At 40.3% G+C, this 27,314-nt stretch overlaps 1 protein-coding gene across 2 annotated transcripts in view; it reads right to left on the bottom strand.

The window, feature by feature from the left end:
- Positions 1-27,314, bottom strand: part of rictora (RPTOR independent companion of MTOR, complex 2 a) — a 148,545-nt gene that overhangs the window by 64,430 nt on the left and 56,801 nt on the right. Inside the window, exons 1-5 of one of the 2 annotated variants that reach the window (XM_052020118.1) lie at positions 27,058-27,116; positions 20,865-20,991; positions 8,146-8,315; positions 7,512-7,579; positions 4,894-4,961 (exon numbers count right to left, since the gene is read on the bottom strand). In XM_052020118.1, coding sequence (XP_051876078.1) covers positions 4,894-4,961; positions 7,512-7,579; positions 8,146-8,315; positions 20,865-20,991; positions 27,058-27,066 — 442 coding nt within the window. In that variant the 5' untranslated portion in view covers positions 27,067-27,116. Of the gene's footprint in view, positions 1-4,893; positions 4,962-7,511; positions 7,580-8,145; positions 8,316-20,864; positions 20,992-27,057; positions 27,117-27,314 lie in introns of those variants that run through there. The other variant, XM_052020116.1, reaches the window with a different exon arrangement.

Here is a 27,314-nt window from a genome sequence, read left to right as displayed (position 1 = left end):
ATCAGAATGAAAGAAAATGTTGGGAAAGGACACTTGGAAAATAATAACAGCATTGGACAGAGTCAACAGATATATTAGAGGGATATCACATTTGACAAATCTGTTGGAATTTTTAGAGGTTGGAGCTAGCAGAATAGTTGAACCAGTTGACATGGTATATTTGGATGGAGGAAATGTTAGAAATACTGGCACACATTAGGGCGGATATATCCCCAGGACCTGACGGGATTCCATATATTCTATAAGCAGCAGGGACCTCAGAAGCATTGATGTACAGATGGAGTTTAGGGTGCAAGTCCATAGCTCTCTGAAAGTAACAACACAGGTGGATAGCGTAGTGAAGAAGGCATTTGATATGCTTGGCACGACATGCTTGCCTTCATTGGCCAAGGCATTGCGTATAAGGGTTGGGATTTCATGTTGCAGCCGTACAAAACATTGGTTAGACCATTGTGTATAGTTTTGGTTGCCACACTTCAGCAGGGATGTAGTAGCAATAGAGAGAGTGCATAAGAGATCCAACAGGATGTTGTCTGGAATGGAAGGCTTCAGATACAAAGAGATATTGGATGGGTTGGGTTTATTCTCAGTGGAATGTAGGACCTTATAGAAGTTTATAAAATTATGAGGGGCATAGAGAGGAAAGATACTCAGAGTCTTTTCCCAGGACAGGGGAGTCTAGAACTAGAGGGCACAGGTTTATGGTGAAAGAGGAGAAATTTAAAGGAGATCTCAGGGGTAATTTTTTTTTCACGCAGAGGGTGGAATAAGCTGCCATAGGTGGTAGTAAAGGCAGATACAATTCCAATGTTTAAATGGCATTTGGACAGGTACTTGGGTAGGAAAGGCATAGAGGGAATGCAGGGCTAATGCGAGCAAATGGAATTAGAATAGTTAAGGATCACGGTCAGCATGGACGAAGTGGAGCGAAGGGGCCCGTTTCTGTGTTGTATGGCTCTACGAGAAAGCAGTGGAATAAATGGGTCATTCTGAGATGCTATGATCTGTAGGGTGATGCAGGGAGCAGCAAAATATTTACAACCTATACTTTAGTTTGGGGATGATGCATAATATATCCAAGTTTGATGATACATACCTAGTTAGTAGCGTGGACTGAGGAGGATGCAGACGCAGAGAGATATAGACAGGCAAAGTGATTGGCAGGAACATGGGAAATGGAAAATAACGTGGAAGAATGGCTGAGTTTTGTTTTTAATGATACAAGGTTGAAAGTTGTTAGTGTTCAGAGGGACCCAAGTGTTCCTGTACATGAGTAAATGAAATATAACATGCAGTATGGCAAGCAATTAGAAAGGCAGGCAGTCTGTTAGCCTTTATTGCATGAGAATTTCAGTTCAGGACCAGAGATATCTTGTTCTCATATCAAGCCTTGGTGAGTCTGCATCTGCAACTATGTGTACAGATGTGATCTTCCTACCTAAAGGATATATTTTAAATGGAGATTACAGCAAAGGTTCACCAGATTGATTCCTCAATGGTTTGTTGTATGAGGAGACTTCAAGTAGACCAAGTCTACATTCTCAAGTTTAGTGGAGTGTGAGGTGATTTCATTGAAACATACAAAATTTTTTAAAGGGGTTGATAATGGGTGGATATAGATTTGATGTTTCCATGGCTACAGTCTCTGCAACTGGGTCAACATCTCAAAATACACAGTCATTCAGAATGGATGAGAAATTTCTTCACACAGACATTCTCTACCCAAGAGCACTATGAAGGATCAGCTGCTGTGTATTGTTACGGACTCAGTGAAAGTCCCTTTAAGATAGAGAGTGTGTGTGTATGTGTGTGTGGGGCGTGCTTACGTCAATAGAAGATAAAGGACGTAATGACGTTGTTGAAGAAGTCAGAAGAAGAAGAAGGAGAGAGAGAGAAGGGAGAGAGACACCAGCCTGCTTGTTTTCTCTATCGATGGATGAGAAACAATAACTGTGTTTGCCACTGAAATCCATGTATGGAAGTTGGAAGTAATCCGGTGGAGTTCACTTTGTTGCTGACCTGTAGAAGGAAACAGGTATTTGTGTGTGGACGACCACGGTTCGGATGCTTTTCGGGGTGAGGAAGTCACTACCGAGTAAACACTGGAGTGTCGTTTGGGTTCCATCGTGGAACATTTGGATTTCGTATGTACTCTCTCTATGTTTTTCTACATCTACATCTTATCTTCAGACAACGGTGGTTGTTGAAGAAGCCCTTGCTCATGTTTCACCTTATGGCTTGCGGAACTGAACTTTAAGAACCATTCAGGAACTGGGAGTTTTGGACTTTGTCACACACACACACGAAGAGTTTAGTTTTGGGGTTAATGTTCGAGGTTTAACATTCTTGAATTCTAACATACTAACATTTTTACTTTTATTTTACGTATTATCAATAGTAGTGATTAATAAAATAGTTTTTAACACTGAATCATGCTCAGTGTGTTTCTTTTGTTGCTGGTTCATGACAGTATATTCAAGACAGAGACTGATAGATATATAGGGAATCAAGAGATACAAGGTTAGTGCAGGTAAGTGGCACTGAGGTAAGTGTTCTTACTATTCTTACTGAATGGCAGTACAGGGGCTAGTGGCTGAATAGCCTACTTCTGACTCATTTCTTATATTTATATTGGTTAACATCTTTGATAAGATTCCAGATAAAGCTATGTGCACAGTATCCAAGGGCAGAGCTCAATCAAGGTGAACTGAGGGGCAGTTAGATTTCTGCATCTCGCTCCTCAGCTTTTCGCCAGCCGTAGCTGGCATTTCTAGCAACACTGCATTTATGTGAACTTACCTTCACTTTGTCTTTTCAGGTCATTGATAAGTGAAGGTAAATTTTTAACTTCAGTATTAATGTTAAAAGTGCTTTAAATAAATTAATTAAAAATAATTCATTAAATCTATTTCAATTCTTTATCAGAAACATTTAGAAATAGTTAAAAAGGTCTCAGATAGCATGAGTTTTACAGGATGGCCATGGTAACAAGATCATCAGCTCTATTAGATCCATGGAGATGCGAAAGTTCAGTGACTACTGCAGGAAATGTCGACCATGCCAAGCACAATCCAATCTATTAATTTAAACACTGATAACCATATAATGTCTTTGTCTTTCAAATAATTGGTGAGATAGCTAATAGAGAACAGATTTCAGTAATAAAGGCTAGAACATAATCTACGAATGGTTCACACAGAATAGCACATGTAGAACAATCTTCACATGGAAACAACTGCATTAGCTTGGTGGAGGGAAAACATCAATGAATACCTATTCTTCACTGTACAAAGTGGATTAACAATTGTTTACCTCTGCTTCCACTGTTCTGCCACTAACTGCATGTTGAAACAACAGGTGGGATAGCAGGCCAATGATGAATATCCAGGGTGAGGAAAAGCCAGGCTAGCACTGATTTTCAGGGGTGTTAATCCTAATACTGTGAAATGGGAGAGTAGCTGAGAAGCCAGTAGGACCAGACCAAAACAGTTCACCATGACTGAATTTAAGTACTTTTTTAAAAAATTTGTTCAAGAGATGCAGACATTGTAGCAATGCCTACATTTATGAAGCAACAGCCTTTAGACTGAAGAGACGATTAGTGAGTCTGGAATCATCTTTAGGATACAAAGTAAAAATGTCAGATTTCCTTTAGTGGACCAAATGGATTGTTATGATGGTCTGGATGCTTTATAGCTACCATTACTAAGACAAACTCTTCTTTTTAATTCCAGATTTTTTTTTAATTCCCAAGTTGCCATGGTGAGATTCAAACTTCTGTCTCAGTATCTATGCTCTAGATGTCTGTTTACCTGACCAGTAACTCAACCCCCAAGCGATCATAACTACCATGCAAGTTCAAATGGTCTTCAGAGGAATCTCCATCTTTTGGTCTTTGAATGAGAAGTCACATGACTCTGCCTACTCTATTGAAGTTTGTTGGATCAGGAGCTACCAACACTCATTCTGTTTTTCTCATCTACCCAGTGAATAGATTAAATTGAAGTGAACATTTGTCAATAAACAAAGCCACTGGCACGGCAACGGTTGCATTAATGGCCTCGTTAATACAGAGTTTAGCTTGGACTATCTTACCATTCACATGAAAGGCTATTTCATAACGTGCTATTTACTAGCATTAGGGGAATATCATCTGGATATCAAAGAAAGTAATATCTCAAATTGTCACGCTGACTAGAGATTATATAACGGCTATCACACAAAGTTGTTACAAATTATGCCACAACAATGATAATGAGCTCTAATATTGCACTGAAGTCATGGATATAGGGTTTTGAGTGCTGCACCAGTTCCAATACAGGCACCATTAATCTACTATTACTTAACACTGGATTGCACTCAGAATGATATTTATATTTATCATTTTGCCATACTGCACAGGAGGCAGCCATCCAGCCCATCTATTACAGTTCTCAGAGCAATTCCATCAGTTCCATCTTCACGCATTTCTCTCTCCCTGTCCTCTCTCGCATGCACCCATTAACAACATTCCCCCCCAATCCCCGTTTTTACCACCAGCCATCCACACCAAGGACAAGTTACATAGCTAAATAATCTTACAATTGGCTTGATTTGGGATGTGGGAGGAAACTAGAGCATTCGGGGGACACCTTCACGGCCACAGGGAGAACAGGCAAATTCCAAACAGTATAGGAGGTCAGAAGCAAACATTGGTCACTGGAGCTGTGAGACAGCTGCACTACCTGCATTGCCACTCTGCTGCCCTTGTGATCTTCATATCAAAAGTACAGTGAATTCATTCAGGATAATTAAGGATAAGTAATAAATCCTATGTTACCAGTGGCTTCTCAAGTGTCAAAGTCAAATATAATGAAGCAACTGACATTACTTGCATACTACATTGCATCTTACCTGCCCAGGATCGGAAGGCTGCTACTATTGCCATTTTGCTGGCTAATAACCGTGCTTCTCTGTCTTCTCTGCATGAAATTAAAAAAAGAACAACCGTTACGCCCTGAATGCAACCATATTCAGTTTAGTCCCCTCACAAGTATATCCTTGGTGGGCTGGGGTTACATAGGCACCAGCCTTCGTGATACTGCACCATATGGCTCCCCTTCTTACTTTGGCACAGACTAAGAGGCAATAAGATATTCAACTGCAGAAGCAGCCATAGCTGAATTTCAGTCATGAAAACACACACATTCTTAAGTGTGAATCCCTGGTCATTGGCCAGTAATAGATTCCCTGTCTGATTTTTCTTCTTATCAGTCCTGTACACCAAAACCATCTCTAGTGCTCAATTCCTGCCTCCCCTGTCTCACCCAGCTGCAATAAGCCAATATAGCACAAAGATTGAATGTTGGGACGTTCCCATGTACCCCAGGTAATCTTTCACCCTCTTGCTCAGCAACGCTGCCTTAAAAATATTCAAAGACTGTTTCCACCGCCCTTCGAGGAAGGAGTTCCAAAGACTCATGACCACACCACACGAGGTATGCAAGAACATAACATGAGAATAACAAGCAGGAGCAAGCTCTTAGGGCTCACCAAGCCAGATCCAGCATTAAGTGCCATGGCTGATTTGAACTTGGTCTCAGCTGTCTGTTTCCAATAATCCTCACCAAAGATGTGTCTACCTCAGTGCCAGTACATTCAATAATTCAGCTTCAGTAGTTCTCTGGCATAGCTCTAAAATGTCACTGATTATAGTCCTAACAGATTGGAAGGTAGCAAGAATCACCCCACTATCTATGAAAAGAGGAGAGAGAGTGCAGGGAACCAAGGACCAGTTAACATGACATTAGTAGGGAAATGCTCAAAGGCCAATCAGCCCCTCTAGCCTAACAACAAACAATCTGGAGGAACTCAACGGATCAAGCAGCATCTGTGGGGGGAGAAGGAAATGTCAACGTTTCAGGTCAAAAGCCTGCATCAGGACTACAAGGGAGCTCGTCTTCTGCCTAGAGCACTATCTTTTAGCCCCATCCCAATGTCCTTTGATTCTTCTAATATCCAGAAGTCTATCTATTTTAAGGAAGTGGTAACAAGGCACTCAGTATAATGATGATAGAATGGACAAAGTCAACATGGATTTATAAAAGTGAAATATTATTCAAAGGCCTTTGCTAAAGTACCACATAAAACAATTAAGCAAAAATAAAAAAGCCTGATTTTAATAATATACTACACTAGATTGGCTCCTGCTGTATCTACTTTTTCATCTTACTGAAAATTCTAAATATTCATGATCCTCTTAAAAAAATTCTTCCTTTTCTTGCCTTTTCCATGGGACAAACATCCCTTCAGCATCTAATTTTTTAAGCCCCTTCAGAACTGCAAAATGCTGCAATAAAATCACCTCTCATTCTTCTAAACATCACTGCGTATTTGGCCATCTTTCTTAAATCTTCTCTCTAAAACAACTCCTTCATCCCAGGAATAATTCTAGTGAAACCTCTCTGAACTGCTTCCAATTCAAGTATAGCCCACAAATAGGGAGACCAAAATGGTATCAAATACACCAGATATACTCACACTTAGGAAGAATTCTCTACTTTTAGAATCACTCTGATGGAATACAGTATGGAAATGGGCACTTTCGTCCATCGATTCCATGTCAACCATTTAACTAAACCTACATTGACCCCATTTTTATTCTCCCCACATTCCCATCAATGTGCCCCAGATTCTACCACTCACCTACATTGAACAAAACACTAGGGGCAACCTACTGCCTACAGGTCCTTGCGATGTGGGTGGAAACTGGAGCACCCAATGGAAACCCATGTGGTCACAGGGAGAATGTACAAACTCCACACAGACAGAGGTCAGGATTGAACCCGGGCCTCTGCACCACAAGCAAGGCAGAGTGCCACCCACTTTTATTCTCCATCCCTTTACAATAAAGGCCATCATTCCCTTTGCATTCTTAATTACTCGCTGTATCTGCATGCTAACTTTGTGTTACATGCATGAGGTCTGCCTTTCTTCTGGCCCACCATTAATCTTCCCATAGTCTTTATTTGTCAATAGAATATTCCTTTGTTTAAAACTACAAAAGAACTCAATGTCTAACATCGTTATCTAACACCTTCCCTTCTAATTTATTATCCTGGCCGCATTAAATAACTCTGCCTTTATACCATTGTAACCTTTATTATTTAACTTTAAAACCCAGGTTTCAGATCTAGGTTCCTGACTCAGATTCTCTTGGAAGGGTGACCATATTCAACAATAAAATCATCTTTCCTATCTCATTAATACATGACGAGATATCTGGAGCAATAGTTGGTTTCATCATGTATTGTTCTAAGAAACTGTCTCAAATAGATTATGAACATCCTTAAAGATAGCTCTGGCCATTTTATTTGTCAAGATTGAAGACTAGTCACACAATTATTACATCCCACTTAAAGATAGTGCTTTCTGACAAACTGCTCCTCTCTTCCAAGACTATCCAGCCTAATTCCCTCAACAATTTCTTTTGAGAATTGTACATTTGAAAGAAACTCAAGGAGGAAACTTACTTGAGTTGCCCCTCTGCAGTATCTGGATTATGTCTGTAGTGAAAATCTGTGTATGGTGCTAGAATTTGCTGCAAAAGGAGAATACATTATTTCAAAAAATAAACCATGCCACTTAGATATGTGTATAAAAACATGAAATGCTGGAAACATTCAGCCAGTCAGGCAGCATCTGTGGAAACAGTATTAATGTTTCAGGTCAAAGACCCTTCGTCAGAATGTCACTTCACTTACGTTGCAAGACAAATCCCCAGACACATTCAGGCATCATCAGCTCACAGTTTTCACCCAGCATCTTTGGCATTTGCAAGGCAGTTTTTGCTGATATTCAGTTTTTCATCATCGCCCATATGAAAATACAGTTTTTCTCCCACAGAAATGTAGCATTTATTTTTATATATTTTTTAACCATATTCATTTTTGGTCTAAGCTTGTCATCTCCAAGTACCCTTTCTTTTCCCAGCAACTAGATAATGTCACTATTACAGGGGCATCAGTTGTAACAAACTCCAAACTGTATCTAGGGCCCCACTCTTGCTAGCTACGCCATAAAGGATTTGTTCAAGTGGGATTACTGTATTACAATGTGTGCAGTAGAGCAATCGTAATTGAAACTGAAAGCAATCAGTGGCCATACCTCTAGTTCCACATCAGTTCTAATGTACTTCCGTGTCTTTGGGTGATTTAGCAGATGCAGAATGGTTGTGATGAGGGCTTCGTTTATCCGATTCAACTGACAATCAATCACATTCTTCAGAATGGTACTGAGACCTCCACGGATGGCCACCACCTCAGCGTTCTGAAGTGCTGATAAAGTAAATTAGTCCAACATTTAAACAAAAGAACTGGTGACATACTCATTAAATTATTGGATTAGTAATCAAGGGACCTAGACTAATGATCTGGTATCAATAAATCCAGACAATGCTTTGTAATGTCCTTTAGTGAAGGACATCTGCTTGTGTGCACATTCAGACCCATATCAATGTGGTACATGTTTTAATCTCCTGGGAAATATACAAAATTCTTACAAGGCTTGAGAAGATAGATGGGGGCTATAGAGGTGTATAAAATCATGAGGGGCATAGATAGGGTGAATGCATTCAGTCTTTTTCCCAGGGTTGGGGAATCAAGAACTGGAGGGCATAAGGTTTGAGGTGGGTGTGCATATAGAATGAGCTGCCATAGAAGTTGAGGCAGGTACATAAGCAACTTTTAAAAGACAGATGGGCAGGTACATGGATAGGAAAAGTCTAGAGGGATATGGGCCCAATGCTGGCAAATGGGATCAGCTTGGATGGGGCATCTTGGTCGGCATGGGCCAGTTGGGCATAAGGGCTCTATAATGATGAAAAACACTGCAAATGCTGGAAGAACTCAGCAGGTCAAGCAGCGTCTGTGGAGGCAAATGGTGCGTCTATGTTTTGGGTCAAGAACCTGCACCAGGATGGATGGCGCACATATTTCCTCCACTTCCCACATAACCCCCTCCACCACCCCTCTCCCCAGGCAGAACAACAACAGAGTTCCCTTGTCCTCACCATTCTGCCAGCTACCAGTCACATCTACCCCTCTCACATCCTTTTCGCTTTCCACAAGGACTGCCCTCTTCAGGACTTGCTGGTCTGCTCATCCCTGCCTCCTGCCACCCACCCACCCCACCCCTTTACCCTGCAGTCGAAGGTGTAACACCTGTACCTTCACCTTCCCCCTCACTGTCATCCAGGGCCCTAAACAGCCCTTGCAGGTGAGGCAGAGGTTCACCTGCACCTCTTTCTGTGGTCATGATGTGACCTCCTCTACACTGGTGAAACCAAGCATGGATTAGGTAACCGTTTTGCAGAACACCTGTGCTCTATCCGCAATGGCCATCTCGAGCTTCCCACACATTCCATTTGGGAAGCTACAACCCAGTATGAATATTGAATTTTCCAGTTTCAGTTAATCTACACCCCTTGTGCTCTGCTCCCACATCCACTCACCTGTCCACCTAGTTTTTTTCCTCTTTTTATTCATCCCTCCCATCACTTCCTCCCACCTGATTCCATCAGCCCATCATTCCCTCCCGACCTGACTCTACCTATCACCTATCAGCCTCTGTCCCTCCACCCCCCTCTGCCTGTCACCTACCAGCTTTTGTCCCACCTCCCCCACCCAACCTGGTTCCATCAGCCCGTCATCCCCTACCCATCTGGTTTCACCTATCTCCTACCGGCCTCTACTGCTACTACACTTCTACATGCTGCTATACACAGGCAATCTTTCCTGTTCTCTCAAGATAGGAGCTGATGTTTCACCTGGCTTAGGTGAAAAACCTGGAGTCAATCTAAAAATAAAGGATAGGCTCTTCCAGACTGAAATGAGGGGCCCTCAAGCTTGCCTCATCATTCAATTTGATCATGACAGATCTATGCTGGCCTCAACTCTTCTGTGCCAGTTCCCCATAGCCCTCAATTCTTTTCAAATATTTATCAATCTCCATCATATATATATCCAATGATCTGCCCTCCAGCACCCACAAAGGAAGGGAATTCCATAGATTCACTACCATCTGAGAGAAGGCATTTCTCCACACCTCAGTTTTAAATGACGAGCTCCTTATTTTGTAACAATGTACCTTTGTTTGTGATGCTCCCTCTCGTGGAAACATCTCAACATTTACCCAGTCATCCCTTCTTGGGATCTTAGATGTTCAAATAAGGTCACCCTCTTGTTCTTCTAAATTCCAAGGAATATTGACCTACAAACCGTCCAGACAGGACAATTCTCTCATCCCAGGAACTAGCCTGGTTAATCTCCTCTGGACTGCCTCCAATGCTACTCTATCCTTCTTTAAATAAGGGGACCAAACCTGTGCACAGTATTCCAGGTGTGGCTTACCAACACCCCATACAACTGTAAGAAAACATCTCTAATCTTAAACTCCAACCTCTTCACTATAACAGCCAAAATGCTATTTGCCTTCTTAACTATTTGTTGGATCTTACCTGCTATCTTTTTGTGATTATGCATTAGAACACCCAGATCCCTCTGAACTTCACTTGCAGCCTCTCTCCAAAATCCACCTTTTGATTCCTCTTACAAAAGTGCAGGAGGAGAGGGAATTTTGCAGTTATCTATTCAAGTGGCTGCAGAGGCTCAGTCACCAAGTACATTCAAGGCAGAGATCAATAGATATTAAAGAGTTCAAGGTAAAATGGGTTAGTACAGGAAAACGGCACTGAAGTAGAAGACCAGCCATGATCTTAGTGAATGCCAGTACAGGCACATGTGGCCCACTGCTGTTTTTATTTCTTATGTTCCCATAAAATCGCCTCGTAAACCATTCAATTCTATCATATTACCATGTTGTAAAACCAAGGAGAAACAATCAGTCACTCTCGGAGTCGTACAGTATGGAAACAGGTCCTTCGGCCCAATTGATCCATGCTGACCAAGGTGCCCATCCAAGCTAGTCCCATTTGCCAGCATTTGGCTCATAACCTTCTAAATCTTTCCTGTCCATGTACCTTCTGAAAGTTGTTATTGTACCTGCCTCAACCACATCTTCTAGCAGCTCATTCCACATACATACCACCTTTTGCATAAATAAGATGCCCCTCAAGTTCTAATCAAGTCTTTCTTCCCTTGAGTTCTCAATTCCCCAGCCCTGGGAAAAAGTGAGTGTATTCACCTTATCTATGCCCCGCATGATTCTATACACCTCTATAAGATCACCTCTCAGTCTTCAATGCTCCAAGGAATAAAGTTCTAGCTCGTCCAACCTCTCCCGATAACGCAGTCCCTTGAGTCCTAGCAACAACCTTGTAAATCTTTTCTGCACTCTTTCCAGTTTACTAACATCTTTCCTCCAGCAGGGTGACCAAAACTGAACATAATACTCCAAGTGTGGCCTCACCAGTACCTTGTACTACCTCACCATGACCTCCCTAACAGATGAGGGCCAGCCTGCCAAAAACCGTCTTCACCACCCTGTCTACCTGTGACCCAACTTTGAGGGAAACAATGAACTCCAAGGTCCTCTGTCTACAACACTGAACATCTAGAGATGATGTCTAAATTGGGAGAGCTGCCCAGCAGATGTGTCATGCAACAGTTGTACTCAAAGAACTGTATCTTTTCAGTCACATCACCAGTATATACCCTCCCACACCAGCAGGATAGGACCACTGGAGGTGATGGCACAGTGGTTGGAAGAAGGCACCCTGGGAGGCATCAGCATCAATTCTGGATCCCCATTAAGTCTCATGATATTAGGTAAATGACAGCAAGGAAACTTCATCCTTTATCTAACATCCTCCCTTTGTTGATGTCAGTAGTCTATTTCTCTATCATTCATGTGTCTATCTATGAGTCTCATAAATGTTCCTAATGTATCTGCTCCCACAACCTCGGCTGGCAGTGCGTTCCATGCACCCACCACTCTCTGCGTAAAAAACTTACCCCCGACATCCCCCTTATATCTTCCTCCAATCACCTTAAACTTGTGTCCCCTCGTGTTAGTCATTGTCGCCCTGGGAAAAAGTCTCTAACTGTCCACTCGATCTGTGCCTCTTATCATCTTGTACACCTCTATCAAGTCACCTCTCATCCTCCTCCTCTCCAAAGAGAAAAACCCGAGCTCACTTCACTCAGCCTATCCTTATAAGACATGCTTTCCAATCCAGGCAACATCCTGGTAAATCTCCTCTGCACCCTCTCTAAAGCTTCCACATCCTTCCTATAATGAGGCGACCAGAACTGAACATAATACTCCAAGCGTGGTCTAACCAGAGTTCTATAGAGCTGCAACATCAGCTCGCACCTCGAACTCAATGCCCCAACTGATGAAGGCCAACACACAAAATACGTCTTCTTAACAACCCTATCAACCTCCGCTACAACCTTGAAGGATCTATGGACATGGACCCCAAGATCCTTGTTCCTCCACACTGCTAAGATTCCTGCCATTCACCTTGTATTCTGCCTTCAAATTCATTCTCCCAAAGAGTATCACTTCACATTTATCCGGGTTGAACTCCATCTGCCACTTCTCAGCCCATGTCTGCATTCTATCAATATCCTGTTGTAATCTACAGCAACCTTCTACACTATCCACCACACCACCAACCTTTGTATCATCAGCAAACTTACTAACACACCCTTCCACATCCTCATCCAAGTCATTTATAAAAATCACAAAGAGCAGGGGTCCCAGAACAGGTCCCTGTGGAACAGCACTGGCCACCGACCTCCAGGAAGAACACGCTCCATCTACCACCACCCTGTCTTCTATGGGCGAGCCCATACAAGGATAAGTCTACTTGTCTAATTATCTGCCCATGACGTTATTGATAGGCGTGACCACCACACAGTGCTCATTGAACCACTGTGAAGTCCCACCTTCACAGTGAGAACTGCCTCCAAACATTTTGTGTGCTACTACCAGTGTGCTAAATGGAAGAGATTCAAAGGCTGGGTATCCTGCAACGAGCAGCTCAGCATATGACAGGGGCAATATCAGGTGGATAAATGCAAGGTTATCCACTTCCATGACTAAAGCAGGTTGTCAGACCTGAATAGCAATAGATTGGGAAGGGGGATAGCAGTAACTGGTGTCACGAACCAGCAACAAAAGAAACACACTGAGCATGATTCAGTGTTAAAAACTATTTTATTAATCACTACTTATGATAATACGTAAAATAAAAGTAAAAATGTTAGTATGTTAGAATTCAAAAATGTTAAACCTCGAACGTTAACCCCAAAACTAAACTCGTTGTGTGTGTGTGTGTGACAAAGTCCCAAACTCCAAGTTCCGGAATGGTTCTTAAAGTTCAGTTCTGCAAGCCATAAGGTGAAACATGAGCAAGGGCTTCTTCAACAACCACTGTTGTCTGAAGATAAGACGTAGATGTAGAGAAACATAGAGAGAGTAAATACGAAATCCAAATGTTCCATGATGGAACCCAAACGACACCTCAGTGTTTACTCGGTAGTGACTTCCTCACCCCGAAAAGCATCCGAATCGTGGTCGTCCACACACACATATACCTGTTTCCTTCTACAGGTCAGCAACAAAGTGAACTCCACCGGATTACTTCCAACTTCCATACACGGATTTCAGTGGCAGACACAGTTATTGTTTCTCATCCATCGATAGAGAAAACTAGCAGGCTGGTGTCTCTCTCCCTCTTCTTCTAACTTCTTCAACAACGTCATTACGTCCTTTATCTTCTATTGACGTAAGCACGCCCCACACACACATACACACACACTCTCTATCTTAAAGGGACTTTCACTGAGTCCGTAACACCTCCCACCTAAAAAAAATTTTTCCCAAGAAAAATTTAACCGCGCATACAGTTAGTAATGTTAATGATTATCATACTACACAACTACAGACTATCAGATTAGGACAGATACATGTTTCCCATTTAACATCGGGAAAGACAATCAGCAATCACATTATCTTTGCCTTTAATGTGAGTTATCATGAGATCAAACTCTTGCAAAATTAAACTCCAGTTTAACAGCCTTCTGTTCTTGTTTTTGACTCGGCTCAGAAACACCAATGGGTTATGATCTGTATATACAGTCAATGGTTTCTGAGCGGTGCAAACATATACACTGAAATGTTGCAAGGCTAAAACAAGTGACAGTAATTCTTTCTCTATGGTGGAATAATTATTTTGATGCTCATTAAATTTCTTTGAAAAGTAAGCTACAGGATGGTCAATATCATCAAGGTCACCCTTCTGCAACAACACAGCTCCTGCAGCTTCATCACTGGCATCTACTGCTAATGACAATGGCTTTTCAAAGTCAGGTGATTTGAGCACAGGATGGTAGCATAAAATGGCTTTCAGCTTCTCAAATGCTTCTTGACAAGAATCTGTCCAAACAAACTTTACTCCCTTCTTCAGAAGATTAGTTAGGGGAAGAGCAATATCAGCAAAATTTTAACAAAATTTTCGGTAATATCCAACCATTCCCAAAAATCTTCTAACAGTCCTCGTACCTGTGGGAATAGGGAACTCAGATATTGCTTGAACATTTGCCTGAACAGGAGCTTGCTTGCCTTGACCTCCAACATAACCAAGATACGTCACAGTGGCATGGCCAAATTCACTTTTAGTCAAGTTAACTGTAAGGTTAGCCTTGGAAAGTCTTTCAAACAACCTTTCTAACGCAGAGATGTGATCTTCCCAAGTATCATTCCCAGTCACTAAGTCGTCAATGTAGGCATCTGTATGTTTTAACCCATGAATCACTGAATTAATCATTCTTTGAAATGTTGCCGGAGCATTTTTCGTTCCAAATGGCAAAACATTGTATTCATACAATCCAGAAGGGGTTACAAAGGCTGAAATCTCCCTTCCTCTATCTGTTAATGGAACACACCAGTACCCTTTTAATAGGTCAATCTTTGTAAGAAATTTTGCCTTTCCCACTCTGTCTATGCAATCATCCACCCTAGGAATAGGGTAAGCATCTGACTTTGTTACAGCATTCACTTTCCTGTAATCTGTGCAAAATCTAACAGTTTTTCCATCAGGTTTAGGTACAATAACACAGGGCGAACTCCAATTTGAAGTTGAATGTCTAATAATATCATTTTCCAACATGTACTTTAGTTCCTGATCAACAAGTTTATTTTTTTCCACATTCATTCGATATGGGTGTTGTTTGATTGGTTTTGCATCCCCAACATCAACATCATGGGTAATTATCGATGTTCTGTTTGGAACATCTGGGAACAGATTTTTAAATTTTAAAATTAATTCTCTCATCTGTTGTTTTTGTGAAACTTGTAAATGGTCCAACTTCGTTTCAAGGTTCTCCAGGATATTTTGATTTTTTAGTTTCGATGGAACAATATTTGGTCTAAATTGGCCTTCCTCAACATCAACATCAGGCATTCTAGAAACAACCTTTACATCATCCACCAAGGCCACAACTGAATCCCTCTCATAATAAGGTTTTAGCATATTTACATGACAGAGTTGTGTTTTCTTGCGTCTATCTGGTGTTTTGATTATATATGTTAGATCAGTCACTCGAGATTCAATAACATAGGGTCCAGAAAAACGAGATTGCAAGGGATTATTTTGGCTAGGGAAAAATACCAACACCTTTTGCCCCACTGCAAATGTCCTAGGCCGAGCACGTCTATCAAAATATGTCTTCATTCTTATCTGGCTGGTTTTCAAATTCTCTCTCGCTAGCTGGCAGATTCTCTCCAACCGAGTTTTAAATTTTTGGACATGGGGAGATCTCCATTTCCTCATTAACACTCCATTTTTGACATAGTATCCAATTGGCACTTTTTCAATCTCCTCACATGCAAGTGCTTTTTCTCTCAATTCTGTCAACTCAGGGTCCTTTGTCTGTTCCACCATAAAATCCTTCCTCGACAAAGACAAATCTTTAAATTCAGGCTCACTATAAGGATGTTGATCCTCCAGTGAAGACAGAAAAGTCTCAGATAAGGCATCATAATTTTCTTCCTGTTTAGGACTGTCACAAGCAACTACATCAGGCTGCACAGGACTGTCGGCCTTGGCTAATTCTTTAGCTCTAGCTCGAGTCACCGCACATGATGGGTAAACATCTGGATCATTCTCAGGCTCATCAATCCTTGGTTTGGTCGTTAACCGTACCACAGGAACAATTTCTCCATCTGCAAGGTCATTTCCCAATAACAAAGAAACTCCTTCCACTGGTAACCTAGGTCTTATCCCTATCTCGACTGGTCCTTCTACGAACTTTGACTTTAAAATCACCCTGTGTAAAGGGACAGACATGGTGTCATCTGTAACGCCTCGCACTAGATTTACCTCACCAGTGTCACTTTCTTCACCAAAATTTAAAACACTGTCCAGCAAGAGAGATTGACAAGCCCCAGTATCTCTAAGAATTTTCACTGGCACCTGGGGTGACTCATCATTCAGTGAAACAAAACCCTCTGATACATAAGAACGGAATTCCTTTCTCACCTCCTCCAACTTTTCCGCTTTTCCCTCTTGCAAGGACTGATCTTTAACAGCATCTCCTAAACCTTTTTGATTTTTAATTGCCTGAAAGCAAGCATTGGGCACAGCTTCCTTCCTTTTCTTCAAAAGGGCACAATTAGATATCACATGGCCAGGTTTCTTACAGTAATAACAAGTACGCTCAACAGGTTTCTCCAGCACGGGCTTCTTTTCATCCTTCCCTTTTTGATTACCTCCCAATTTAATCTCTGGTTTACCTGGATTGTCCTTGTAACTCTTTTGAAAGGTTTTAGGTTGTCCCCATTTGGATTTATGGGTTAAAGCATAATCATCTGCCAACCTAGCAGTTTCTTGTAAAGTTTCCACTGCCTTTTCATTTAAATATGTTGTTAATTCAGCTGGAACACATCTTTTAAAATCTTCCACTAGTATCAATTCTTTCAATTTATCAAAATCCCCATCTACATTTTTAGCCATGTACCATTGTTCAAAACATATTCTCTTTCCATTGGCAAATTCCATATAAGTCTGATCTGCAGATTTCCTCAAGTCTCTAAATTTTTGTCTATAAGCTTCAGGTACCAATTCATAGGCCTTCAATATAGCTTGTTTTACCTTGGTATAATCAGCTGCATACTCAGCAGACAAAGCAGAATAAGCTTTTTGAGCTTTACCTTTAAACACACTCTGTACCATAAGAGCCCATCCTTTCCTTGGCCAGTTTGAACTCACAGCAACCTTTTCAAAATGTTGGAAATACTGATCAACCTGATCTTCCTCAAAAGGAGGGACTAATCGAACCTCCCTGCTGGCTGAAAAACCATCATCAGAATCAGATTCCACACTCTTTTGCATCATTTGTAAATCATGCTGCCTCTGTTTCTCCTTCTCCTCACTATCCAGCTCCATCCTCTTCAATTCCATCTGCTTTATTGCTAGATCAGCCTCTATCTTCATCCGAGTTAGCTCTCATTCAGCCTCTATCTTTAACTGGGTTTGCTCTTGTTCAGCCTCTAATTTCTTTTGTCCCAACTCGAACTTCAGTCGTGTTTGTTCTAACTCCATCTTTGCTATCTGCACCTGTGCCTCAGAAATTGCTATTTCACTGCCAGGAAACTGTTTTAACACTTCCTCCTCAAACACCTTCTTTCTCCAAATAATAGTCAACTATCATTCTATGAATAACTGCTTTTCTCATAGACTGCTTTACTTCTGTAAGGTTTAGTTTGTAGCAATCTTTATCAAATCATCCTTTTTCGCCATCTCCAATCCCTGTAGGGTTGGTGACTCCAAAAATGCCTTAATATCCATTGCTGCTGGTTTCCACACACACAAGCCAATTAAAAAGAATTTATCAGACCTCCCTCAAAAATCTTTGGCTTGAATCCCGAACAAATCTTGTCAATCTGGGGAACGATCCCAGACGACACTCGTTAATCTTTGGATTGGATCCCGGACGAATCTCGTTAACCTTGGGAACTATCCCGGACGAGCCCCCAATTTTGTCACGAACCAGCAACAAAAGAAACACACTGAGCATGATTCAGTGTTAAAAACTATTTTATTAATTACTACTTATGATAATACGTAAAATAAAAGTAAAAATGTTAGTATGTTAGAATTCAAAAATGTTAAACCTCGAACGTTAACCCCAAAACTAAACTCTTCGTGTGTGTGTGTGACAAAGTCCAAAACTCCCAGTTCCGGAATGGTCCTTAAAGTTCAGTTCCGCAAGCCATAAGGTGAAACATGAGCAAGGGCTTCTTCAACAACCACCGTTGTCTTAAGATAAGACGTAGATGTAGAGAAACATAGAGAGAGTAAATACGAAATCCAAATGTTCCATGATGGAACCCAAACGACACTCCAGCGTTTACTCGGTAGTGACTCCCTCACCCCGAAAAGCATCCGAATCGTGGTCGTCCACACACACATATACCTGTTTCGTTCTACAGGTCAGCAACAAAGTGAACTCCACCGGATTACTTCCAACTTCCATACATGGATTTCAGTGGCAGACACAGTTATTGTTTCTCATCCATCGATAGAGAAAACTAGCAGGCTGGTGTCTCTCTCCCTTCTCTCTCTCTCTCCTTCTTCTTCTTCTAACTTCTTCAACAACATCATTACGTCCTTTATTTTCTATTGACGTAAGCACGCCCCACACACACATACACACACACTCTCTATCTTAAAGGGACTTTCACTGAGTCCGTAACATGAGACCTGGGTGATCTTGTGCAGCAGTCAATGAAAGTAGCCATGTAAGTAGGTAGGTGCAGCTGGCAGTTTAAGAGGTATATTGTATGTTGACCTTCACAGCAAGAGGATTCATATAAAGTAACAGGGATAGAGAACACAGAACAAGCACAGCATAGGAACAGGCCCTTCAGCCCACAATGTTGTGCCAAACTAATTGAGCTAATAATGCCTAAGTAAACTAATCTCTTCTGCCTGCACATGGTCCATCTCCCTCCATTTCCTTCATATTCAAGTGCCTATGTAACAGCCTCTTAAACACCACTATCGTATCTGCCTCCACCACAACCACCCCTGACATCGCATTCCAGCCATCTGCTGCAAGTGTACAGGGTACTGGTGGGACCACACCCTGAGTACAGATTGGTCTCCTTATCTGCCAGCACATGGTCCATATCCCTCCATTCTCTGCATATTCACTTGCCTAAGAGCCTCTTAAACCCTTTATCTGAGGAACAATATTCCTGCTATGGAGAGGGTACAGCAGAGGTCTACCAGCCAACTTACCAGGAATGGCAGAACCGACAATAGAGAGAGATTCACTTGATTAGGCTTATGTTGGTACAGATTTAGAAGAAGTGACAGGGAATTTCATAGAAATCCTCAAAATTCTTATGGGACTGGACAGACAAGATGCAGAAAGGATGTTCCTGGTGGCAGTGGAGTCCAGGAACAAGGGTCATAGTTTAAGTAGAGGGAGTATGCCAGTGAGATTTTCTACAAGTAATCTCAGTGCCGAAGATAATTTGCTCCATTACAGTTCTATGAGCTCTGAGGTGGCTGAGAGACCCACAGACTCAGTCAAAAATAGAGCTGGTAGTGCTCCATAGGGCAGGTGGATGGGTAGTTTGGCAACCTTTCCACTGTTGACACTGGGCTTCTGTGTGCATTTTTCTTGACTGCAAAACATCCCAAACCAAAGTGTTCCTGGTCAATGAAGTATGGTCACTAAAGTCATTTAAGCACCAATACATGTAATGTGGTGCAGCAGCCTATTTGTACATACAAAGTTCATGAACTATAATGTGACAATGAATGATGTTGGGGTGTGTGTGTGTGTGTGTGTATATATATATACACACACACACATATACATATATATACATACATACACACACATATATATATACATACACACACACACATATACATATATATACATACATACACACACACACATATATATACACACACACATATATATACATACATACACACACACATATATACATACATACACACACACATATATATACATACATACACACACACATATATACATACATACACACACACACATATATACATACATACACACATATATCATATATATACATACATACACACACACATATCATATATATACATACATACACACACACACATATCATATATATACATACACACACACACACACACATCATATATATACATACACACACACACACACACACATATATATATATATATAATATATATATATATATTCCCCTGCTGTTTCTTATATAGTGCTGGAGATCTTTTACAATTGCTTATGTGGGTGGACAGCATCTCACTTTGAAGTCTCAAGTCTTCCACTGAACAGAATAGCTTGATTAGTTCCAAACATTGCCCAATGGATCAGCATTTAAGGACAATACCTATGACAAATTCAGTACACTGACCGTACACAATTACCTTTTGTCAATCACCTAACAATTCCTGTTGACTGAAACTTAATTCAACTTGAAATTATATAAAATCATCCCGTGGCAATTAATAAAAAAATGGTTATTCCAAACATTAGAAAATCAAATTTGTTTTTAATCAAATGGTTAAAAGCTGGGTGAATGTGGCTGACACATTGAATGATTTTTTTTGCACTGACCTACTTTTCCACAAATAGTGCAATGGGACTTTTGGCATCTATTAGAATAATAAACCTCAATTTAAATGCCATCTACGCTTTATCACTGCACTGTAGGTTGAATGAAAATTTTGTCTTCCTTCTCTACAGTGGGCTTGAACCTGCAACTTTTTAGTTTAGATATATTGGTGTACCAAAGGCCAAGTCCAAGGATATTTGCCCTAGTTCAAGATTCTGAAGATGAATGTTGAATACGGAAAAGATTAGTCTAGTTACCTAGCTCACAGAGGATGGCAAGACAGGCTCGGACCATTCGATCACGTTCTTGGAGGCCATCATTTCCAACAGCAATCAGGGAATTTGTGATAGAGCTGGGAAACAGTGCAGCATTCACAGTGATCATCTGTTCAGAAAAAAAAAGAGAAGCGTTTTAGCACTCAAGATTCTAACAGCACAGAAAGAAGCTGACTGCTGGAGCAAACTAAATCTAATACCTGTCCAGTAAGCCATAATCTCTTCAAGTACAGAGTTAGGTGTTCGCTTAAATGATGGAAAGCATGCTGTCCAATTTCTCTCTCTCTCGCTCTCTCTCATAGTATCAAATTTATAAACTAAAGACCCCTCATGGTTAATTCTACTCCAGCCTCTAGTAAATCCCAATGAAAACATCCTCTGTTCATCAAATTTCAAGATTAAACTCACCGCTTAAATCCGAATCATGTATTCATACACAGAACAAACGTGGGCCAAACACTCAATCCTAAAGCCCAGCATTTCTGGCCCTTCTCCATACCAAGCAACACTCATTCTATCTGTCGGTCAAATAAGTTTCTAATAGTGACCTACTTTTCCTGAATTTCTCTAACAAGCTTTGAAACATTTATCAAACATTGTCAGAAAACAAGTAATGACATCACAGCATTCCAATTATTTTCAGTTTGTTTGGTTTCTAATCTATTCAACCCCATAGAAAGGGGCCATAAAGAGTAGAAACAATTGATCAATTGATTGAGTGTTCTACAACTCAGTGGACACATTCACCAAATGGCACTAAGTCAAACAGATGTAGAAGGATGCCAAAGGGCATCCTTGGTGACACTAAGTTGTCTAAACTTGAAGCCCAGCACTAACAGATGGCTAGAAGGGGGAAAAATAACCCAATGAGGAATCCCACAACTACTAAGTTTAGTAGTTTTTAGTTTGGAAAATTAACGCGTGTACTTAGAATAAGGATACAAATGGGTCCTCTGTGGTAGTATCCACAGATATAAGCCTGTAAAAACTCACAAGAAGAATGACCATTTAAGGCAGGCAATGGATGCTAATGTAATTTACAACAGACGATGTCAAATTTGATATATAAATCTCACACACTTTCAAGATGTCACTATGAACAGGTGGGGAAAATTGAAAAAAAATATCACTTTCATGATGCAAATACAAAACAGGCAATACTTGACTAGCAAATGAAAAATATACAACTTGAGAAAATTTAATGAGAGTAACTTCACAGGCAAGCCCTTTATTTTTTCAGTCTGTTAACTTTCACCCAATAATCCTGTGTAAGTAGAGAAGCTAATAGAAGATCTGAAGTATAGAAGGGGCTTTATTCTATATCTAACCCATGCAGTCCTCATTCTGGAAGTGTTTTGTTGCTGAAAATGAGTACCTTAAGTAATTGTTTAACAGGAAAAAAAACAAAAAAAAACACTTCACAGCATTTAATACACCCACACACTTGTATGTAAATTATCTTAATACATTTTACATGTTGAGTCATAACACAGACACAGCTAAGCAGGGGAATTCCTGGTACATCCAGCAACATCTCTACAGGGTTGCCACTAGCCTTTTTGTTGTTTTCCAGCTGGAATATGCAAATATCAGGATTTCACTGTTTGAGAAGTCTGATACACTTAGCCACATTTTTCAACTGAAAACCACACAACAGGAAGTCCAGTCAAATTAGGATACCCTTGTCACAAAACAAGATCGTCTCACAAAACCTCAACCCAATTTTCTTCTAGTCTCAATGAAACTGCATGTAGAGGAGCTAGTTTACACAATGCTGCAAGTCTGACTGAACCTTTGGTCACTTCAGGCAAGACTGCACAAAGTAGGCAGGAGAAGCTGAAAGTGCTAGTATCCTGGTACAACCAACTCAGACATGCATATAAACATCTGGCTGAAGAAAACTGAGCAGAAGCTTGATCCCAATGTTCAGATGAAGGAGAACAAGAGGGTCAGAACTGTGATAGCCAAGTACAGGACAGAAGGAAGGAAATAGGATCCTTCAGGTCTGCAATGCCCCAAATTCACAAATAAACATTTTATTATGCGTTCCATGCTGAGTACGCAAACACATCAGCCAAGTTGAACACAACAAACTCTCACTAACAATAAATGAAGAGTTTGGTCCAAAATATTGACTTCTGTCTCCTCCACAGACACCTTTTGACCAGCTGAATGCTTTACAGATATCCAACATTTTAAATGAATGAATGAATGTATGTTGCTTGAGGAGAAAACTGTATGGGGGATAATCTTCTTCCATTAGTGCCATGGCAGTTTTACAGTCTACTTGCTATCAGCTTCAAATGCTGTAGTCCTTGAATCTTCAACGTTTTGCCAGAGATGAGGGTACTATCACTGAGCTCATCTGACACCAGATGTAAAAGAAATTATTATTAGCTAAAAAATTGTGTTAGAGAAAATAATGGGACTGAAGGTTGCTGAATCCCCAGGGTATGATAATCTGCATCGCAGCGAACTAGAAGAAATAGCTGTGAATACACTGGTTGTCAACTTCCAACATTCTATATATTATGGGAAAAAAAATCCTGCAAATTGAAGGGTGGCAAATCTCACAATTTAAAGAAAAACAAGGAACTACAGAGAAGTCAAACTAACATCAGTAATAGGGAAATGCTGGTCTACTGTAAAAAAAAATGTGGCAAAAGGACATTTAGAAGGTATTAACAGGATTAGACAAAGTCAACATTGATCTATGAAAGAGAAAATTGAGTTTGACAAACTACTGGAGACTTAGGAATTTAACTGGTAGAATGGAAAGGGAGGACCAGTGGATGTTAAAGGTTAGTGTGTAAAAGTAAAGCAGATGGAATTGGTAATATGCTGGCAAACATTGAAAATAGGTTAACAGAGAGTTGGAATAAATAGATCTTTTTCTGTGTGGCAAATATTGATGTCCTTGTGTGCTGCAGGGATCGATGCTCCTCATTTTATGATTTGAGCGAGAGAACTGAATGTATTACTTCTGGGTACATCGAGGATACAAAACTGGGTGGGGTTGAGAATTGAGGAAGATATAGATCGGCTTCAAGAAGATTTAGGCAAGTTAAGAGAGTGGTCAAATAAATGGCTGATGCAGCATAATGTGGATGTATGAAGTATTCCATTTTGGCAGACAGAAAACAAAGTATTATTTAAATGGTGATAGATTGGTAAATTTTGACGTACACTGGTCACTGAAAACAAGCAGGAGAATTTGAGTACAGGAGTAAAGGATATTTTACAACAATATACAGGGCCTTGACAAGACCATACCTGGAATATTGTATACCATTTTGGTCTTTTTAACCTAAAAAAATACTTGCTACAGAGACAATATAGGTTCACCAGACTAGATCTAGGGAAGGTAGGACTGTCATATATGGACAGATTGAGTAGACTGTTGGTATACTTTAGAGCTTAAGGAGAGGTTGGACAAACTTGGATTGTTTTCTCTGGAGTAGCAGAGGCTGAGGGGAGACCTGATAGAAGTGCATAAAGTTATGAGAGGCACAGATAGGGTAGATAGATGGTCTTTTTCTTAGGATGGAAATATTAAATTCTAGAGGGCATAGCTTTAAGAGGCAAGTATTTTTTTAAACACAGAGAGCGGTAGGTGCCTGAAACACCCTGCCACAGGAAGTGGTGGAAGAAGACACAAAGGTAACATTTAAGAAGCATTTGGACAGGCACATGAACAGGCAGGGAATCAAGGGACGTAAACCATGTGCACGCAGATGTGCAGTTTAAAGTAGCATCATGGGCTGAAGACCCTGTTCCTGTACTGTACTGTTCTTAGAAAATGGAAGGAATATACAAAATTCTGGCAGACCTAGACAGACTGGGTGCAGATAGGATGTCTCCACTCGACGTGGTTGGAGGGAGGCGGGGAGAGATGCATTTGCTAACACCAAAGGAAACATAGTTTTAGGATATGAATATGGATAAGGCATTTAGAACTGAGACAAGGTTAAATGTTTTCATTCAAAGAGTGGTGAACATGCGAAATTCTCTACCATACAAGGCTGTGGAGGCTTGTCGCTGAATATATTTAAGGAGGTAGACAGATATCTAGACACAAAAGGCATCAAGGGATGTGGAGAGCAGGAATATGGTATTGAGATAGAGGATCAGCCATGAATGGCAGCAAAAATGACCTACGCCGGCTCCTATTTTTCTGTGTTCTAACAACAGACAAGTCTTATGAAAACAAGAATTGGAATGCAGAGGTGACAACGGAAGGCATTCTGGAAAGGTATAAACAAATAGCCTGAGACATCCAAATCAAACCTATAGCATTAAGCATATTCAAGTATGAGGTACACTTCTGTAGTGAATGGGAAATCAAGAGGGATCAAGCAGAAAAGCAACGTTAAGACCAATGATCAAATCAGTCATGATTTTAATGGATGACAAAGCAGGTTCCAAAGATTGCACTTCATGGTCCTGTTCTTACTTTTAGGTTCTTATATTTTTACATAATCTTGTGACATAACTGAAAATTCAGAACAGCCCTTGAAAAGTTAACTGTGCCACAACAAATACTTTTATGAATTAGTGAGGGAAGAGGACATAAATAACATTTTCGTGATTGGGAAGAATTAAGCCACCGGTTTCTGTTAAAGCCCTTGAGTTTTTCCTTCCAATTTGGTCCAGCATCTGCATTTTGGTTCACAACCAGAGTATACAATAGGAAAAAAAATTCCTTTGACTTTTCTGCAAAGATTCAAAGTGAAATTAGTTGTGCTTGGAGTCTTTGAAGATAAAAGATAACAAATTCAGGAAAGAAATTATTTCCCTTTCTGCCCAGTTGGAAAATGAGATCCACCATCTCTACAGAACCCCATCAGGTCCGTTCCAATGTGCTTCAAACAGCAGATGATCCAATCCGGCATTAGGTGTACATCCAGAAGAAGAAATTATTGCATCCAATTGCTGCCTGTACATAGTGGCTGTCATTATATCAAAGCTGTTTGAGAAACAGAGTAAGTGAAGTTTCTTTACACACAGTGATGGACCACGAAGACAGTCCATTGCACAATGCAAGTAAAGTGTAGGTAAATGTTTTAAAACAGAAGCAGGAATTTCTAGGTAGGAAGACAACAGGGCTAGAATTAATTTTTAATATCCCTGTAAAGACTTGGACAGACGCAAAATAAAGTATATTTTTTATGCTCTAAACTTTTATGATTTAAAGTTTGTTACAGTGCAGATGGAGTTTTAATCTGTCAAATTCATTTTGTCCAGTCTGTCTGAAGGAAGTTTAACCATCTCTTTTCCTTATCAAAGGAAAGTCAATAGGAACTAGGTATAGCAAAAGATCCATAAAATAAATGTTGGTGCTATAGGATGTGGTCTTTCTTGGAAAACTCCCTGACTTATATTTGGAAGCCATGCAGAGTATGAAATTCAGAGCTCAATAATATGCAAAGCCAGAAGAGTGACTAATTTCTTGTGATAATTGAGCAAAATATCCCTGTAGATTGTGGGATTGATGAATAAGCGAGTCTGTTTTTATGTGGAGTTTTATTCTGTGAACTCTGTGCAGGATGAAAAAGGCACATTTGACTCAATCATTAAAATTAAACTTGAAGGCTATAAACTACATACAATAAAATAAATTGCTAAGTGAGAATTGTCATGCCAATTACTTGTCAACCTCATAGAAATTGCAGGAGAGTGAGAACTACCTGCAAATCACACCAGCTCCACACAATAAAAAGTGTGTTTGTCCAAAAGCTGATAAAATTATTGTGGTATAAAGGTGATATGCAAAGTTCTGTGAGAGAGTACCATGGCTGTAACTATTCTTGCATTTTAAACACTCGCTTCTTTCTCCTTTCATTCACCAGAAATGGTACAATCTTTACCCAATGTATCTGGCACAAAAAAAGAGAACGAATATGTTCTCTTCCTCTCTCATCTCCTGTTTCTTAGAGTTGAGTTTACAAACTTAGCCTTTCAACCAAAGCAGATATGATCAAAATCTGAGAAAATGCTGGCAATAGCAGGTCTCACAGCATCTGTGGAGAGTCAGTTAATTTTTCAGGTTGATGTCCTTTTACAGAACTTCTGGCGTAATTTTCACTTCTAAGGTTAATAAATTAAAATCTGCTTTTTGCAAAAGTGGGAATGGATCTGATTGGAAAGAATTGATAAATGGAAGCTCTTCACTGACCTGAAACATTAACTGACTTTATTTTCTCCACTTTTCCAGCACTTTCATTTCAATTTGACCTCCACCACTCGCAAGATTTTGCTTTAGTCAAGAGCAAAATATGCATTGATGATAATTTCTGGTTATCAGAAATTTCAGATCTGAGGAAAGGTTAAGGAAATTCAAATCAGCTTGCTTTGTGAAAGAGATATAGATATGATTGAAGGCTTCAGGAATATGAACTTAATTGACTACTTAAAGCTGCATAAGGTAAATAG

The sequence above is a fragment of the Pristis pectinata genome, chromosome 7 (genome assembly GCF_009764475.1).
Source record: "Pristis pectinata isolate sPriPec2 chromosome 7, sPriPec2.1.pri, whole genome shotgun sequence".
NCBI lineage: Eukaryota > Metazoa > Chordata > Chondrichthyes > Rhinopristiformes > Pristidae > Pristis > Pristis pectinata.
This window is presented reverse-complemented; position numbering and strand designations above follow the sequence as displayed.